We start from the raw sequence: 20,491 nt of genomic DNA on the forward strand, positions 1-20,491 counted from the left end.
GACTCTCCCTGGTCCCCAAAATGAACACAGGCTAAAATTTTTGCACTTGATTTCAAGGGGTTGAATAATCCTGTTGAAGAACACCTGAACTAGGCCATTTTCTCAATTACAACAGGCTTTTTTAAAAGCAAGTTGTAAAATGTTATTCACCCCAGGTGAGTGAGCAGCCTGTGAAACTGCTTAGCTCGGGCTTCCTTGTGTGGTCTTCTATTGTTTGTTCATTTACTCTTTAAACAGAATAGACTGTAGTCATTATTCTGGCCTGAGATTGGAGGTAATATCTTGAAGGTACATTACCGTTGTTCACCATAATGTCTCCTCTTTGCTCTTTTTTTTTTTTTGATGGGTGGGCTATAAATAAGTATGAAGAACAGCAGAATTTGTATTCATTTCACTTTTAAGGTGAAAGTTATTCCAAGTAGCTTTAGGACATGAAATAACCACATTTTGAGTGTTGTTAAACAGGAAGGCATGCATTAACAAAGGAATAAGCCTTCATTTTTTACCTAGTTAAGTGCTAAGGGTGAACATTTCGTTAATTTAGTTGTTTTGAAAGGTTGCAAACCCGGGTTCTAAATTTCTTGTTTTGAACCACATTTGGAACAAGCAACAGAAATGGGGTAGCACCTTACAGTCTTAAAAATCAGCTGTCCCTATTATTACTATCATCATCATTATTATTATCATTGTTGTTGTTGTTAGAAAGTATTCAGTCATTTTATCTTGAATCCAAATTGTGTCTTGGCCTAAATGTCGTAAATATGTTGTTAAGAGAATTTGGGCAGATATCTCTTTACCTAAGTCTTTTGTATCACTAATAAGAAAGAACTGATATGGATACAGGAATTTTTATTTTTAAGATTTTAGGCTTTGATTCAACCCTCTGATTATCAGAGCTCCTGCATATGGTAAAACTGATTGAAATTTCAATTTGCTAGCCTTTTCCCTGTTGGAAAATCTAATAAATAGTAAAAGGGCCACAAGACGGGCATACTCAGCATGTGTCCTGAATCATCTATAAGCTGGATATCCAGACCATTACCAGTCAAGAACCCAGGCAGAGTTTTCTTTTTAAATAATTGTCTGCACTTTCCTCCCCTCTCATTGATACATATTTTGCATGTGTAGGTTCATATTTCAGATTTCATATGTTTAAAGTTGTTTTTCCACCCATTGCCGTTTCTGACATTCACATTAATGTATTTCAATATAAGGATGTGTCATCAGTTATATAAAATCAGTTTTCTCGCGAACAGATGCTCCTATTCAGACCCATACAATTTGGACTCCTCTGAAATATCTAGCGGGCCCTGTCTGATTTCTACCCATTGAGGTGGTCTTGCATGCCGCCTCGACTTTCTTAAATTTTCGTATTTATGTGTAAATGGTTATCTCCAGTTGCCCTGCAGAGCTTCTCCCTGGAAGACTTTGTTTTGGTGATAACAGCGTACTAAATTCTATGTCATGACACGACTGAATGGTGGGGACGGAGAAGGGCAGGCCACGCACAAAACGGCTGTCCACTGTGAACTAGACCCGCTGCCTAGTTGATGCTTGAACATCCTGGTAACTTATATTTTCCTTTTTGTTTCTCCATTTCACTTAATGATTTTCTATGTATTGTTGCAGACATCTCAACAGCGAGCATGCGCTGGACGATAGAAGTACAGCTCAATGTAGAGTACAAATGCAGGTTGTACAGCAGTTAGAGCTACAGGTAAAGCCACATTTATTTTTAATATTACCTCAGTATCCCTCCAATTCCCAATTTCTGCAGTGTTCTGTAATGAGTTCTGGTATACTCATTATTGAATGGAAGGTCCAAACCTGTTGTTGTCCTCTATTTCATTTCATTTTATTTTGTTTTATTTTATTTTTTTTTTTGCTCTTTGGGAAAGTTCAGCTTCAGTTCATTCTTTGGAACGGCTGCACAGACGTCTCGAAGTTCTGTGCATCTCTCTGTATGCAGCCAACTCTCAGTTACCGCTTTTAGCTTTGCCATCTCTCTTTCACTTTCCCTCCCTTCCCTCTTCTCCTTTTAACTTTTGGGTTATCTGTTGTTAGTTTAAGTCCCCGAAGTCGCTAATATTATTAACCTGCAGTTAGGAAGACAAGCTGGGGAGAGAGATTGAGAGAGAAGGAATATGAATGGAGAGAGAGTGCGTGTGAGCAAGACTGAGCGAGTGAGCATACAGGCAAGCGTGGTTTCCAGAGTTAAAACAGAAACTGTATGTGGATTTATTCCTCATTTTTCATTGTCTTCTTTTCTCTCCATCACTGAGAACAGTTGAGAGTTCACTGCGTACGTTTTAAAAACACACTCATACATATACAAATACATAGTCAGATATATATAATGTGTATATATATTTTATATATATATGTATGTATAATATCTTGTATTCGGAAATCCACTGGGCCATGTTGAATGTATTTTGTGACGAGAGAAAATAAACTTCTGCAAATTTTCCTGCAGCTCACAGTTGTGAGGGACAGCGGGCGTTTTTACTGTCGGTTCCACTTCCTGATGTAACTTGTTGATGAACCACCATATTTTAACAATAATTGCATTCTTGGTATAATTAATAGAAAATTAGTTTCTAAAAGTAAAAATTGGGTCAGAAATGGAGATTATTAAAATTTACATTTGCAAATGCCTGACCCTGCAAACCCCATTTATGCAACCGAGTTCCAGAATGCTTTTGAGTGCTTGATGACTCACTGTGGCTTCTTCCTCTGGCTGGTTCAGTGTAGGCAAGAGGTTAGCCGACTAGGGGAAATTAAAACAATGTTGTACATTATATTGTTACCAGCCATCGAAAAGCCTATTTTGTATGCAAGACAGCAATGCCGAGCTATATGGAGAGCCCTAGGCTAAGTACAGAAGATAATTACATTTGGAATTTCACTGAGTTAGGTCATTTACAGCTTCAAATAGTTGTGGAGAAGAATCAGCCAAAACACACTTAAACTTTTTGTTGTGACTTTTCAGGATAGAAAGGATTTTTTTTAATTAGTTATCATCTTATAGGACAAATTACATTTTTTTTTTAGTAAGATTGTCTCAAAACTTATTTTCTTGAGCTGGTTAATATTTTTCCATTCAGACTACAGATAGCAACTTATCAGAACAGTATGATATTCATACAGGCAAAGGGCATATCCTAAAATCTCCAAATTTGCACATGAGTCTTTGGAAACATCTTTAAATTTAGCATACTTATTGGTAAGGAAAAGAGTAGTGTATTTATCTCACCCCCAAAATTCACTTATGATTAAAGTGTTTTTCAAGTAAGCCCTTGAAAAACTGGATTCAACAGAACAAACTGTATGACTTCATCTGCCTGAATTTATGTGTACTGGTGGTGGTGTTTATAAAGTAATTCAAGTTCGTGCATTTATTTATTTAATTGGTAAAATTAAATTTTTAATGATCATCTAGAATAAATTGTCTACTGGAGTTGTCTTGGTTCTCCCAGGTAGGCATTCCAGACTGCATATTTGAGTGTGAGGCCATTGTTAATTACTCAGGAACTGATTATTTCTTTTATTCATTATTCCTCACTCTGCACGAAGACAAGGCAGGAGAAGGAAAGGAGTTAGACCATCAATAAGTCGACTTAATTTTGGCAGCTTTAATGTTTTTTGGTGGATGTGGCCTGTGGGTGTGGTACAAACCAATAGGAGGATTTTTTCATTATTTGTGGATTTCATTTATTCATAGACTTCCCTTCATCCTTCAGCCCCAAATCAAATTAAAGGCAGGTTTTTCAGCTTGTGATAGGCATCAAAGAAGATGATCTGGCCAGAGTTACTATGTGGTGGTTACCTGTGATGTTCCTAGTAATATTTTTGCTTGAGTTTGCTTTAACGGAAGAAGGGACAGGCTAATTCTGAAGGGTTCAGTTTCTTCAAAGCTTGCGAGAATGGTTAGAGTGATGACATAGTGCCTGTCAAGAGCAGGGGTTGACAAACTGCAGACTATGGACTAAATCCCACGAGCTAAGAAAGGTTTTTACATTTTTGAATAGTTGAGGGGGAAAAATCAAAAGAATAGATTATGTGAAGTTCAAGTTTCAATGTCCATATGAGAGGTCGTACTGGAACACAGCCACGCCCATTCATTTACACATTATCTATGGCTGCGTTTGCGATACAAGAGAAAAGTTGAGTAATTGCAACAGAGTCCCTGTGGCCTGCAAAATTGGAAATGCTTACAGTCTGGCTGGCCCCTGCAGAAGAATTTTGCCAAGCAATCCCTGGTCAAGAGGATCAGAAGAAACAATTTGTATCACTTTATTAGCAGCTTGTTCCTTTAGGTTTCCTGGCTGCCTAAAGGTCTTCTCACCCCTTCTTACCTTTTCCTTCTTAACCTTCATGTATGAAACCATTCTGGTCATCACATTGGTCAGATGTCCCCAGTAGCTCCTTCACGTGACAGGTGCCTGCCAATCTTGGGGGTCATGGAAAGCTGGCTGGGGGATATTCATTCATTCATCCATTTATCTACTGATCCATGTAGCAGACATTACCCAGAGCCTCTAACATATTAGGAACCTTGCTAGAGCCACTATGGAATACAAGAGTGAGTGAAACAGATAGGGCTGCCCTCCCAGTTCTCACATTCTAGAGTAAAAGTCGACTCTAACTAATTTTCCAGTGGCACCGTCCATTCATTGGGTAGTGCTAGCTGACAGGCCCAGAAATATGCTCAAGAGAAAGTTTCAATGCTAGACAGGGGCCAAGCCAAAGCAGATTTTATCCATTCATTATTATTCAGTCAGATGAAATACACAAGAAAATGTCAACAGTTTTTGGTATTTAAAGAACCCTTGCCCTGAGACAGAGTTAACGAGAAGCCCTTATCAAGGATTAGATTTGAGCGTCTTTGGGCTGCAGATGTGGCACAGTGGGGAGGGTTTGTGGCAAGGTAAAATTATACTCAAAGCCAGATTCATCCTAGGCTTCCTCTTTCTCTGACGTTCAGCATTTCCATGTTTGTGCTGTCGCATTTACCGTTTCATGCACTCATGTCTGGAAATGTCCTTTTTAATTGACTTAAGTGGCAGTCATGGTGCCCCTAGAACCTGAGGTATTGGGGAAGTCGGGTCCGTGCAGCAGCAAGAATACTTTGAAGAGGTATTCTTGTGCTTCAGTGGCCTTTCTGTCTTGTTTCCCATTGACCTCGCTCCCCATTCTCTCAACAGCAGACTGGTATATCAGCTCATCTAGAGGGGATGCCCTGGACATGACCGACCCAAGGGCTACTTCTGTTTCCCTTAAAGAAGGCATTTGCCAGTCCAGGAAATACCTGAACCTCCAAGTATCTCAAAGTATATTACAAAACCACCATTTATTAACTTGAAATTGAAAAATGTTTGTACCACTAAGTACTATAGGAAAGAGCAATCAGGGTTTGAACAATTCCATCTAAGAGTGCTCACTGTGTGAGTAGGAGAAGAAATCTCCTCCTACCACCCGGACTCATAAGGCCTCTCTCCACAGAGCAGTCCTTAGGCCTCTGGTGTTTACACCTGGAAGAGAGGTCACATGTGTGCCCCCATTGTGAAAACAAACCCAAGAAGGTCAAATGGGATCTTACAGTACAGATCAGTGGAGGTTCATTATATCTACCCTGGAGAATCATCCTAAGAGGATTCCACAGGAGAATTTGGGAGAGCAGAATCAGCCAGCATGAGACAAGACCAAAGCTAGTGAAGGCCACCTGAATGCTCTCCCATGTACCTTTCCAACCCCCTGAATCCAAACCCCAGAAACCTTAACTCTGACCCAAAACTGAAGGCCCTGTGTCTCTTACCCAAAAGTCAAACATCCCTAAAGAATTGCATGCAATTTTTTTTTAATAGGAAATAGTGACTAGAGATGTTTCCCTTCATGGTGCTATCTGTAAAATACTACACTTGAATTAAATGGAGAAGCTTTTAAGACTCTAATGGTGAGAGTTCAGGCAGCCAGGCAGAAATCTAGATGGGTTATGGGATCTGACTTGGACCTATCTAATCAGTGCTGTGCCTGAGATGCATCTGTATTGGTTTTATTTTTCTTGGAAGATACCAAAATATATAATGCATATTTTCTTGGCAGTGGACGGCTTATGTAGAGCTTGTTAATAGAGAAAGATTGGTTAATTCACTTCTCATGTTACACCCTGTTAGTGGTCTTACTAAGAGGAAATTGAGGTCAAAAGGACATCTTAGTGGGCATTCTGAGCCTTTTTGACTATTTCTAATTGCCTTTCATTATAAAGACAGTTGTCATTTTTTGACATCTTACCAATGGACTAGATGGGGATTAACCCCACCTATAACCTGGAATCCCAGTATTATAAACCCAGAGGAGTTGTGTGAGCTCCTTACACATAGGCTCCTAACATCAAGACAGATGGACACGATAGAAATTATTTTGGTCAAGGACGTGACTTTTTGAGGTCAGGGAATGTATTTTAAGATTTCATCTGTTAGATGTTCTCTTTTGACAGATTCTTCAAGATGATATGCATTCAAGGAAATGAGTTAGAACTGGAAGGGAAAAAAATTTCCCACAATCCATATGCATGGTCTTATATAGGTCATGAAATATATAGCCCCCTCCCCCACAAGACAAAGGGGAAGAAACAAAGGAACTGGAAATATGTTGAGAAGTAAGGATTGCCCACCCCAGATGCCAGGGCCAGGCTTGTAAGGAAGCACTTGAAGCTTCCTTGAGTGTTGAACACCTACTCTCTACCAGACATGGGCCTAAGGGTTTAAATTCGTATTAATCCAATTACCTGGGTTCACTCAGGTGGGAAGTACTTATGAGCTCTCTCAACCATTAAGCTGTGGATGAGATATCACAACAGGTAGCTCAGTGGCTGGATCAGAATTCCATTTTGGAAAAAGAGAAAACCGTCCAACTTAATAGACAACAAGAAAAAAGTCTTCCGATGGACTTAACTCTCTTAGAAAGCTGAGAGAATTATGGTATAGATACATTTTTCCTGCCACATATATTGGTTTTAATCTGTTCTACGACCATGTGGCCTTGCTCAGTTGTCAGCACATCCTGTCTGGTGTATGAAGATGGGTTTTGAATGAAAGAAAAAAGAAGCCTTGGAGATCCAACGTCTTCATCATGTCCATGGCTCAGCATGCGTCAGGGGATAGGGCTCAGGACAGACTTCCTATAACCCCTTGGCCAGTAGACCCTTGAAAATGAATAGTGAAAGCAGCCAAGGGGGAAGGAGCGAGCCAAACTGATAGGGTTCATCTGCCTAGCATGGGCAGGGGCTGGAGTTGGAGGGGTGTGTACCTTTTATTCTTTAATAATTCGATTCCATTCAGTCACTATTTATCAAGCACCTATTGTATTCAGAGCACTGGAGACAGATAAGTAAGGCGGCCTCTTCCTTCCTGTAATGTTCAACCTACTAGGGAGGGTGAGACCGGCACGTCTTTAACTGCACACCAGGCAGAGTTTATAAGAGGGATGGGTGGCATTGCAGAGGTGACAGGGAAAGGGGTGATTGGCAAGGATGTTCCAGGCCAAGGGAGCCACTTAAGGATTTGCCTGGATTGTAGGAAGAGGCAAAAGGATAGTGGAGGAATACACTGTTCTTTTTGTGTGTGTGTTTAAGAGGAAGACTGGCCCTGAGCTAACATCTTGCCAATCCTCCTCTTTTTTGCTTGAGGAAGATTGTCCCTGACCTAACAAGTGTGCCAGTCTTCTTCTATTTTGTATGTGGGACACCGGCACAGCATGGCTTGATGAGGGTGTGTAGATCCATGCCTCAGATCCGAACCTGCGAACCCCAGGCTGCCAAAGTGGAGCACGTGAACTTAACCACTGTGCAACCAGGCCAGCCCCTATGTTATTCTTTTTTAATTGTTCGGTAGGAAATAGGGTGACCGTCACAGTTTGCTTACCTGGGAATGAGGGATTCCTGGGTCTTGGGATTTTTGCTTTCCAAACTGGGAAAATCCTGGGCAAACTGGGATGTGTTAGTCACCCTAACAATAGTTGGAATCCATTGGCTGTGGAAGAGATCTATTGAATGTCCCATTTTCTGCTTCTAATTATTTCATAACGGAGCTTAGAAACCATTTGAAGGGATATTTCTTGAGCTCCTACTATATGCCGAGGCACTGTCCTAGGTGCTTCATGCCCTCAATTTCTTTGAATCCTCACAGTCCCTCAGTGAGTAGATTCTACCCTGTTTCCTCGATCCTAAGAGTTATTTTTTTAGAGGAAAAATATAACATCTGGAAATCAGTGAATATCTTAGATTGAATGAGTATGTACCTTAGATACTGTACCATTACTTCTGCTATTTCTTGTTCTTTGAAAGGGTGTTACTAAGTCAATAATATTCACAGTTATTGGCCTCTTAGAGCCAAAGAAATAATTTTCCATGTCCCTCCCCGTTACAGACGAGGAAACAGATCTAGAAGATCTAATTAACTCGTTCAAAGCCAAGGGCAAATAATGGGCCACGCCCAGGCATCTAACCCAGCCTTTGTAGCCACGCTCCTTTTATTGCACAGCGCTGCCTTACAGTTTTCACCTGGGGGTCATCATGGCCCAGTGGGGTTCTGCGCATCTACCCCGGCATTGCAGATCGCTGGTTTTACAGCTTGGCTTGTGAAGCCGTGTCCCTCTCTGCCTCATGGAGTTCTCTCCTGAGCAGTCCATGGCAGCAGGGGAAGGCTGGAGCTCAGTGACGCTGGGAGCACTTCTAAGTTACCTAAATCATCTACACCAGGAACTGAAAGCTCTAAGGAAGTGTCAGCAGGGAGAGAAGTGCACAAGTTTCAATAGCAGAGGGAAACATTAAGCCTAAGACAAATCAATTAGCGTAGGACTTTACATGTGATTACTCCACCATTAGCGGTGCTATTTGTAATCACACCAGCTTCCTGGACTTTCACAAATGTATTATCTGTAATGTGTCCCCCTCTGGACCTTTCTAACCCCATTCAAGGCAGTCCTCAGGACGGTTCCTCACAGCCGCATCCTCACAGTGCCTCATGCCTCGCAGAGTAAGCTCTGAGCATGCTGGGAAGAGAGGTCTGAATAGCATCAGAGCTGTGTATCGCCACTGCTTTGTGACTGGAGCCAAGAAAAAGCAGAGAGTCGTTGAGTTTCTCACTTCCACGTCCCCCTTTGAAAATCAAGACACTTATTTTTCATAATTTAAAATCCTGCTTAACTCTGGGAGCATTAGAATTCCTAGACTATGACTGAGTATTAGTGTGCGTCTGCTTTAAATGTCAAGAGAGTCTTTAATAATAACATGCAAGGAATGTTGAGATGGTGACAGAATATAATAAAAGTAGGGAAATTCTTCCACTGGGGTGAAATGAGCCATAGGTTGCCTACCACCAGCGAGCTGTAGTTGGTGTTAAAGAAATTGTTTACAAGTTTTCACTGGTGCTGAGTCTCAAAGGCATGTGAATGACCACAGACTGATAAGGTGGATCGAAGATAACTGTTTGGTAAATACTCAATTTGGTAGAAGAATTTCATTTCTACTCCTTCCAGTTACTGCTTTTTTCTGTTTTTTCCTCTTGTTTTTCTTCTTTTGATCCTGTGTCCTTTGGAGACCTGGGTAACTGGATATGTTCGGCCTCAGTCAGTTCTGTTTGGACCATCGTTGTATACAGAACCACTGAGCAAACCTGGACAGCCTCTGTGTAAGGCATACTCAGTCCTCGGAAGAGAGTAGTGTCTCCCAAACCTGCCTCATTAAACTTGGACACTCGGGGTCCTTATTAAAACCACCTACTCGGGGTCCCTCCCTTGAAGTGTTGGGCTTATTAGCGAGTTTAGGTACGACCCCGTACCGTTAAATTGGGGATGATCATTGTATGGGAATAATCCAGACTTGCCTGCTCGTTAATTGGATGCCTGCTAAAACTCCGTATCCGGCCCCTTCCGTGGCGATCCTGTTTCAGTAGTTCAGGAAAGAGGCAAAGATCTGTGTTTTTAGTAAGTGTCCTGAGTGATTCTTATGATCATGCCAGTGTGGGAAAGTCAGACCAAGCATCATATAACCAGGATTCTAGTCTTATTTCTGCCCCTTCCCAGTTGCATGACCTTCAATAAGTTCATCCTTCGAGCCTCAGTTTCCACGACTAGAAAATACAAGAATAGGACTAGAGGACCTGAAATAGCCACAACAGTCTTTCTCCTCTGAAATCAAATGAGTGACTTGGCCCCTTCCTCTCATCTGTCCTCAATAATTCTAGCATTTTTACATATTCAAAGTCCTTCATTTATTTCAAAAGAATTTTGTTTCTCAGGAGTGAGAACTGCCAAATTGGGCTTAAAATGATTAGTCCTCTTGACAACATATAAAATGATTATGTTAAATGAACCCAAAACCATGTTCCCTTTTCTCTGCTAAAAGAATGAATTTAATCTCCTCCGTTTTTATCTTTGAAGATACTGAATGGAGCTCCTAGCCTTGGGCGGTTATCAGTGACTCCGGAGCAATACACACTTTCCGATCTTTCACACTGTGGTCTCTCTAAAACCTAATTTGAGGCCATGGCTAATAGAAGAGGGGATGGCCTATACCAGCCAAGGGGAGAAAAAGCATTTGCCTAGGATGAGGGGAAGATGCAGTGAGAACCAAGGAAATAAATCCGTAAGAAATGAGCTTCGTCTTTCCTCTGTTTTCTCTTCCATTCTTTAAAACAGCAAAATTGTCTCCCCAGTTAGCCCAACTGCAGGCTCCATCGAACCCCTGTTATGTTGATCCAGATTCCAAACATACACTCAGCCTGTAGAAGTCTAGATAGACTGGACTGATTTAACTTTCCTTTAAAAAAAAAAAAAGATATTTTTTGAGCCTTCGTGAAGCACTAAGCTCTATGCTAGGCTTGTTATGTGCAAGAACTTATCTAATCCTCAAAACAGCCCTTCAAAGTTCAGAAATTATTATTCCATATTTAGAAGGAGAAACTAAATACTTAAAAAGGTTACATAATGTGCCGAGAGTTGCAGAGCCAGAATTTGAATCCAGCAGAGTCTGATTGTAGTGCCCACGTCCATCATCCATTTCACTCCACTCTTGTTCTACAGAATTGGTGAACAACCTTGCTAATTTAAACAAACACGGCACGAGCAGCTCCCCTTAATGTGTGGCCCATTGCCATTCCTTTTATGCCAGATACTCCCTCTGTACCCACCAGGAAAGCTTTCAGAGAGTAATTCTCTTTTGATATCACAACATAAAAATTTGTTTTTAATTTGCTAACCAAATTTTTAATTGACCTTTGGACTGATTTTCACATTCTCCTTTCCTTTGCTTTTGATGAGATTCAGCTTATGAGGGAATGCTAGAATATACTTACTAATATTAAATGTTTCTATTCTCATAATAATGAAAGGGTGCCATGAAAGCTGATAACGACGGTGAGCTCATGGAGTTTCATGTTTCATGTATGGTTTCAGTAGGTGTGAATGTTTAGCCTTTTTGCCTAAAAAAGACAAAAAGTGAATTTGGCAGGGTTTTTTTAATTGTTAAAACAGGTTCTGTTAGAGTTAGAGCTATAATTGATCATAAAAATCTAAAACCCATCCAAGAATGTATTACATGCTAGTTTGCACTAATCAAACACAAACTTGGATTTTTGCCTTTTGCTATAACCTTGCCCATCTTTTACAGTAAAGCAGAACTAGGTTGGTAGAGTTGACGTTGAGGCAAAATAAGGAACCTGGTAATTCTCAAAATGGATGATGAATTCTAAGTAATATTGTCATGGAAAAATAAGAAAATGTTTCCTATGGCAGTGACCTCCAGAGTTGTGGGTGTGACTGCGTGTACAAACTCTAGATGTGTGTTTGCAATGTGGTGTTACTCCTTGTGACCAGCAAAAGGTCAGCCTGGTAGACACTTGGATGGAATACAGAGGTGACGATTCCTTTGGATGCAGGGAATTGGGTTTTCCTTCTACTTGGTCTTTCTAATTGCTACTTCAACAATGTTTACGTCCAAAAGAAGTCACAGTTAATATTCATCAGACTCTTTAATAAATATCACCTCTCACCCTTTAATTTGTAATGTTCAGTATGGCAGACGACTACTTGTTTTTTAAAAGAAGGATTTATATATATGCCTTAATTCCTTCTGCCCTGTGACAATTTTAAAACAAAACATTTTTTTTTTAATCTGAGAATATTTTAGTTTTAACATCTAAAAGTATAGGACACTTACATAAAAAAAAAACAAATAACTGTAAAAAATGTCCTTGCTAACATTTTAATTGTTCTAACTGAGCACTTTTGAAACCTGAATTCCTTTAGCGTTATGTGTTCAGAGCATCTTTTAGTTTGGCTGTTCAATAACTTACTAAAGAACAGAGGATGAATAACATAAAGTTGCTCCTAATATGGTATCATTTTCATTTCCTGTTTGTTGAAAGATAAATGCTAACACTGTAAGGCAATTCTTTTTTTCTTCTTAATTTATTCCTCCCTGAACCACAAGGGAATAAAAAGAAAAAAAAGCAAATGTGATATGGCTTGAGACTGAGTCATTCACTTAGGATAAGCCGAAAGCTTTTTCCCTCTGGCTTTTGTACCCTTTCTTTTTCCTTGGCTTTCCCCAGTTCCTGAAACACCTTTATTTAACAATATGTCTTAGTGGATTTTTATTTTGAAATAATTTTAGACTTACAAAAAATTTATTGATATTTAAAAGACTTAAGGTTAATTATGTGATATAGAAGGAAAGAGTCCCTCTCATATTCTGAGGCATTATTTTGGAGAAATAGTCTTTAAAAGTACTGAACTAAGACCATTTCTCTCTCTCTATCTCTCCCTCTCTCTCTTTCTCTCTCTCTCTCTCTCTCTCTCTCATATTAATCTCTTACATTTTCCCGAAATTCCACAGCTGTTGTCTTAACTATACATTTATCTTTTGGGGGTATGTTTCCCACTTCTTTTACAGAGGTAATTGTGCTATGTCCCCTAAGCCCTACTGTCTGGAACTAGTGAAAATATCATCATGTGAAAACAGTTCAAGGCAACCATAACAAAAGTAACATCCAATAAGTAGTATTTCAAGTGCCTACTATGTACATCTGAATAGAAACTCCTGTGCCTTCAAAAGATTTTTTTTTTATAGAATGAAGTGACTTAAATTTCTGTTAAGGTGGGACTACTGCATAGTAGGTACTCACATGGTGAAACATGAATGAGGAAGCTTATTCTGTGTTCACTTGAAAATGGGAACCCATAAATCCTTGTAGCCTTGCGCCTGCCCTCCTAATATTACTTGCCAGCACTGTCTTAATCTATGCCTACCTGTTAAGAAAGATGAAGTTAATTTTGCATAAATGTACCCATCTGTCTAGGAGTTTTTCCACAACCACAACAGATGAATTTATGAGTTTTAGCTACCTAGCTCATTTTCCTTCGGCTTCCTCATGAGTAAGCTTGGTTAATAGGCATGATTCACGTTTTCGTCTTTTAGCTGTCTGTGTTACATGGGACTCCTTGGTGCCAACAGGTCTAGAATTTCCCAGTTCAAGGCTAATGCATCTTGTGTTGAGAAATCTCATACCGACACCTCCAGTTACTTGGAGTTTAGCAATGGTCATATAGATTTCAAAACACTTAAGCAATGAGAAAGACATTGTCATGTGCAATGATACCAATAGTTTAACTTGGCATCTGTATCATTTGGCATGTTAAAATAGTCATGCATCTGTATTCAAAGAAATAACAAAGCATTTTCTCCTTCCTAGCTTGCAAAAGACAAAGAGCGTCTGCAAGCCATGATGACCCACCTGCATGTGAAGTCTACAGAACCCAAAGCCGCCCCTCAGCCCGTGAGTACTGCACTACACCAAGGGGGAAAACCCTACAGGATTTCTTTCTTCTCTGCTTCCCTACGCCAAGCATAGGAAGGAGCGCTGCCTACTCTGGCAGCTTTGAGTGTTGAAGGCCTTAAGTTCAGTCGACTGTTTCTGGTTACCTGTTATAAAGAGGGTACTGCGCTAGGCATGTAGGGACATACAGGATGATTCAGACACTGTCCTTGACCACGAGGCCCAACCAACCAGCTTGTCTTTGGGGCGGATGATTGGTGCTACACCAGGGTACTAAAATGTATTATGAGAGCTCACTGGGAGGCAAAAATAGCCTTCCTGAATGGTAGGAATGCAGAGGGAAGACAGCCAGACCAACAACGCAGAAGAAAAAGGCATATCAGCCTAGGTCAGCTGAGAGACAGTGGGTATGAGAAAAGGACTGAGCGATGGTCCAGTCTAACTATAACAGAGGAAGGACATAGGAAACACACTATCGGAATAGTTAAGGACTAAATTATGTAGAGCATGTAATGGTTACTAAAGAGTTTGAAGTGAAAATCACTCCTTCACAGTTAGGAAACCCACCATGGTATGCTGAAATTATGTTTAAGACTTTGAGGAATCCCGTAATTCTTGCCTTGTTCCCTTTTACTTGACCTTGAAGAGTGTGATCCAGGCGCAGACAGTTAATCTCAAAGCAGAAAGATGGTATCTAAACCCCAAACCCTGTCTTGGGCCTCGTTCCTTGTTGTAAATTGATCTCTTTAACAGTTGTATTTCTCATATACTTATATTTCTGAAACTCTCCTAGTAGCTTCAACTGATTATTTAAAATGGAGAGAGCGCTTTGCTTCTTGATTTTTAAGATTTGTAAAATTTAAAGGTACACTGCCTTTATTTGATTTTGCTTGGAGTCACTGTGTGAAAATTAATTGAGCGTTGACAATCTATAGTTAGTACCAGCAATTTTAATCAATATGCAATGATGCAGTGTAATGGCAAAGTATTGGTTTATCTGTTTTGACTGATTTTTTTCTATAAATAAAGCAAACATACACCCATATATGTATGATTTATGGTGATAGAAATAAAACGGAGTCAGACTATTAACCCAGCAAATATGGTAGCCTGCCAAGATGCAGTTGGCAGACAAAATTAATGTCTGAAACAGAACACATTACTGAGATATAGGACATAAAATCATTAAACACTCTGCGCATCCATTTTTACTAGGAAAGAGTCCTTAGTTTTCATGTATTTTGCAGTAAATGGCTGTAGGACTGAATGTGTAGGCTACCAAAAAGAAAGGAGGGGGGACCAGACCATTCAGTATTGTGGAATCAGTAGTCAACTGTGCTATTCGTGCTATTCCTTAGCAACTCCTCCTTTCAAGGAGGATCCTGGGAATAATATGAACCCAGCTAAGCAAATTGGTGAGACCCTGAAACGACTCAGCTGAGTTCTCCAGTGGGCATAGCCGATTGCTAAGGGAACTGATTGCCTTCTAACTCTCTGAAAGTCTTCACATGGCTTTTGTTTGTAGGGAAACGGTTTTTCCCAGGACGAAAGGTTTGGTTCTTTAAACCTAGCAACAAAGGGGAGAATGAGATTATCTCCTTCTTCCTCCATGGATTAAAAACAATGGTAGAATAATGTTTGGACTCAGCACTTTAGGAATGGACTCCTTTTGGATCATGGGGCTCCTTGGGAGGGGGAGGGATAAAACGAGAGAGAGAATTGCAAAGCCCCGTGGGGGCGCTCAGTGAGTGATGGGGCCAGGTGTTGGCAGGGAGCGCCATATATGTAAGCCTACATGGGCCACAAAAGGACCGTTGGGAATCTCCATGAGGACCGGTGTTAAGCAGCCAATAAACAGGGAAAAGCAGACGTGGGGGAAGTGCACAAGGAAGGAAGGTTTGTCTTGATTAGTATAAAAAAAAAAAATGTTTTACATTCTGGAAAATTATAACTTTGAAGGGGACCTCCTACTAAATTTATTTTTAACTGCTCTATTGAAAATTCTCTACCACTAGTCAACATTATCTCTTAGTAGCTCAGCACAGTATTTCTTTATTAAAAGAAATAGGCACGAATATTTTTGACTGAAAAATTAATAGCTTTTGAATTCATACACAGCAGGTTTTCTTTTGCAAAGAAGTCCAATATCGCTGCACAGCACTTCTATAACCATTTATTTAGAGTCCAAGTCAAACCTTTGACAGCTAGAGCAGCGCTACAAGCCAATATAAAGAACTCCAAGATGTAAACCAACAATAGGCCGTCTGTGTGAGGTTTGCCATTGTCAAATACATAGATTGTTTGGATTAGTTTATGTAAATGTACTGTTGTATTACCCTTTGAAAAAAAAAAGATCACATTTGTGTATGAAAAGTGGTTCCCTTCACAGGCAGCATTATAAATTCCTTATCCTTTAACTTACATGTAAGAAGTAAAAATTGGTGCCTGACAAGCAGATATTGTGTGACATTCTGTTGCCGAGTGAACTTGCCTTCTTTTCATTTATTGGAAAATAGAAAATTTTATTATAGATACCATCTTATAAATCAGGAATTATTAAAATATGTATAGGTGAGGCATTGGGAAATTAATTATAAAAGGTAGACGTGTAGTGTTTTGCATAAATTTTTACTTCCTTGGCAAAAAAAAAAAAAGGCACACACACATATAGCAAACCCTTGATTCTTTCAGCTTTAGGGATACAGAGCTATCTGGTGATCGATTCTAATGTGCAGATATTCCCTTTTGCATGTAATTAATTTATTCCACCTTTGATAATAGAAGGCATAGTGTATGTTCAAATGTGTGTGCTTCTAGAATCTTTGATTTGAAATAAGCAGCCACCAGGATTCAAATCTAACCATAGATGGGGACTTTCATGTTACAGCCTTGCTAGTGAGTTTATGCAGTTTTTTTTCTTTTTTCCATTTTTGTTTAAAAGGAACTTCTTGTTTATTTAAAAATTCTTAGTCACTAAGTGATAGAATGCTTTGCTGTAAACGTTGCTTTTCCCTAATGCCATTTGGGTGGGAAGTGTCATTTGTTGTATCCAATCCTCCAATCAGTCCCCATTTCATCGCATCAAAGAAACTGCCAAAACCTCTTTGGATTGTTCTTACATCAGCTCGTAGACGTGTTTTCTGGATCCTATCGTGGAACTCGTCTTCAGATTTGGATAGTTAGAGGATGTGCTCACCTCGAGACAGTCCCAAGTTTGTAGATATGGACATGAGTTTGACCCACACTGGGAAGTGTATAGGTGAACTGGAATGTGAGTTCACAGCCTTCCTGTTCCTCAACAAATAAATAAACAAACATGCACACTCACTCACACACATTTCCACTGCATGAATCATGCTGTGTATGAGTACAGCAACTGATCTATCATGGTGGAGGCGAGAAAGACTCCTGGGAGAAGTGACATCCAAGATGAAACCTATAAGATGAATGCGAAGAAATGGAAAGAAGGGGCTGGCCCCGTGGCCGAGCGGTTGGGTTCGCACGCTCCGCTGCAGGCGGCCCATTGTTTCGTCGGTTCTGGTCCTGGGTGCGGACATGGCACTGCTCATCGGGCCACGCTGAGGCAGTGTCCCGCATGCCGCAATTGGAGGGGCCCACGGCTAAGAGTGTGCAACTATGTGCCGGGGGGCTTTGGGGAGAAAAAGGAAAAAAATAAAATCTTAAAAAAAAAAAAAAAAGAAATGGAAAGAAGTCAGCTTCTTCATGAGTCTCTCCTTGGGTTAAGAGTAGGTGCCTGGGTCTGTGTGTCTCTGAAGAAGGGAGCTGGGAGAGAAGGGTATGCCCAGAGGATCAGTGCAGAGCAAGATAGGAATTGCCAACATCAGCTAAGATAAGCTTTTCATACTTTTAGTTTCATTAAGGCTGGACCCTGCAGGGAAAAGGATATGTCAGAGTTTACCAGAACAGCTCTATGTTCTAGGAATTGAGCACAGGCAATGGGAAAAGCCTTTCTTGACATATGTTTGGAGGCCAAATTTGTTGTATTTTGAGTTTTAAAATATTCTTGTCTTTTCCATGTTAAGAGAAGCAAAAGCAAAAAATCAGACAGTAGTAAACGATCATAATGAGAATGATTGATATTCTTTTGTTCCAAACTCAATAACATTCTCAAAGTAAACACCAAAACGTATGGCTTGGGGGTTGATGTCTCCATGCTCATTCCATGGAGGATTTGCTGAGATGTTGCCTTGGAGGGAGGCGTAACTCAGAGGACAAAACAAAACAATGACAAGAAGCATGTCTGTGTTACGACTTTATGAAGTTGTCAAGGATATTTTAAAAAGACTTTTCACGATTATGATGTCAGGAAATTCTGTAAATCGTCTTTTATGATGCCGAGTACACGAGAGGTACGCTTTGCTTTCGGGTATTCCTACACACCAGAGAATGCCTCCTGATCCCAGAGAAAGCACATTCCTTCAGTTTTGGTGGGCAAGGAATTAATGGTGTAGGTAGTATATCCTTCTTTATGAAAATGTTATAAAACACTTACAGGAACTTGGATATTCGAAGTGAAATCCAGTATTGGGTTTTCCTTCTTACGCATTCTCTTTTCCTCTAACCATAGCAATTAGGACTGTTTTGAAATCGTTTTTAGCTACTATAAAAACAAAGTTCTCCCCCTCTGAAAAAGGGTCTTTTAACTCTTCAAGAAATGGCTGATCTTTCTGGCTGCTGCTGCCTTGCCTTAGAGTTGGAGAAATAATGTTAGGCTATCATAAAAAGAGATTCGAGAACAAGGCACACAAACTGTTTTTATGTATACCGTTTCTCATGAAGTGCCCCTCCTCAGCTCAGTGCCAGTTTTCCTGGTTTTAGTATCACTGTCAGTGACACCACCTTCTCAGTCATCGCCCTGCACCAGCACCAGGTTCTAACACAGCAGCCAGGCCGGGCTGAGATGGTAAAGGGAGGCAAAGAAAGGCTCGTAACAAAAGCCTGCCTCTGCCACCCCCGTCCCAGCCTCCCCACGGGCTGGTATTGTCCCTTCAGCCTCAAAAAGGCTGTCTCTGAACGCCAGTGATTCATGTCTAGAAACGCCGTGTGGTTCAAGCAGGACTTGAGCCCGCTCAGGCCAGGAAAACCAACAGCAGAAAAACGAGTTCTGTGAGCCTGAAAGTCCCTACTAAGCAGCTGGGTCCCTTGGTGTTTTGGTTTCAGGTCTGTCTTTTGTTCTCCAAATCTGTTTTCATGTGAGGCAAGAGCACAAACAAAAATAAAAACGAGTTCTTATGGGAATACTTATGACAAGTCTGTTTCTGTCGGGGGTTTACATCAGCGGCTTGTTTGTTTTTTAAAAATGTGAGTCACTCAGCTTCTTTAGAAGAGAGAGGAGGTTACTGTTTAAAAAGTAAAGATTAATCTTTTAAAAGAGGGCGAAGCAGAATATTAGGTAGCTGATAGAGTTCCAATAGTTCGGATAGATAAGATTTCCAGGATAGTCCTGTAACTGAACTAGGGGAAAAGACGGTGGTTGAGAGCACAGATAAATTTAAAAAATAAAACCCTACAGCAATTTTAAGTGACATAAGAATTTAACTTTTGGCCAGAGTTTCAAAGAGATTATCTTTGCCGAAATCATCACATGATGGAAACTTGCCATGTAGAAAATATCAGAGTTACTAACTTTTCTAAACATAGCAACTTCTTTTTAAATAGAAAATGAACACAATGAGAAAAATAGGAAAAGAAACCCTCCCAGTCCAATCCCTTCCTGCTCCATGGCCCGGAAAAAAATTATCTTTTAAAACCTTAAGTACAATCAGAAACACGAAGCACATATGCTTTCATTTCTAATTGATGATTATATTAAGATTTAATAGTTTACAATTAAGATGAATATTTCAAGATTACAGCAAAATCCACACCGTTCCCGATTTGCTCTTCTGTTCTAAGCCTGTAATTAATTTTTTTTTTTTGGTTCCCTTTTTTCAGAGAGACCTTAATTAAAAGAGCAGGTTTGAACACAGAGCCTGTTTTGAATCCTTCCCCACTCTCCATCTTATCTCTCCCGCATGACCTTCCCCCCTAAAGACAGTTTCTCCTCAAGACAAGCATGTGATCATCCAACAAAAGTTTAAAAGTTAAGAAACTTCTATAGCAGTTGACAAGGTTGACATTTCATTAACTTGTTGGTTCAGCCTTCAAATGATTTCACGAGGCGGATCCCCCTCTGTTTGGAGTTTATAGCTTTTGTTCTTCCGTCCCTCACAGGCTACAGTCATGTTTAATTTGGAATCTGGGCTCCTTTGGCAAATTAGCAATTAGAACAATTTTGTGGGAATATGTATATGTGTCATTAGTTTTCCTGCAAATTAATAGCAAGGGCAGAGGTCAGGCAGAAATTTTCCACTTGACTGCAGTTCCTCTGTTGAGACTTGGCACTTGGTTTTGGAATGGCCACAGCTGCTCTCCGCCACCCTCTTCCTCTAGGAACTATCTTTTAATTAGTTTACCTCATAGCCATCATTACAAATATTACTGCCTCCCCTCCTCGAAATAAAATTACTGTTTCTACAAAATATTCCAGTGACATCTTGCACCACTGCACATTGATGGTGGGGTCACTCGAATGCAGCATTTAATCATTAGATCACCTCCATTCGCATCTCCTAATTAGAGTCCTTACAATA

At 40.2% G+C, this 20,491-nt stretch overlaps 1 protein-coding gene across 23 annotated transcripts in view; it reads left to right on the forward strand.

Annotated features, from left to right (window-relative positions):
* Positions 1 to 20,491, forward strand: part of FOXP1 (forkhead box P1) — a 575,342-nt gene that overhangs the window by 530,351 nt on the left and 24,500 nt on the right. For all 23 annotated transcript variants that reach the window (XM_070492659.1, XM_070492654.1, XM_070492656.1 and 20 more), the window contains 2 exons: positions 1,630 to 1,717; positions 13,755 to 13,838. In XM_070492659.1, coding sequence (XP_070348760.1) covers positions 1,630 to 1,717; positions 13,755 to 13,838 — 172 coding nt within the window. The remainder of the gene's footprint in view (positions 1 to 1,629; positions 1,718 to 13,754; positions 13,839 to 20,491) is intronic.

Source organism: Equus asinus, chromosome 21, assembly GCF_041296235.1.
Source record: "Equus asinus isolate D_3611 breed Donkey chromosome 21, EquAss-T2T_v2, whole genome shotgun sequence".
In the NCBI taxonomy this organism is placed as follows: Eukaryota; Metazoa; Chordata; class Mammalia; order Perissodactyla; family Equidae; genus Equus; species Equus asinus.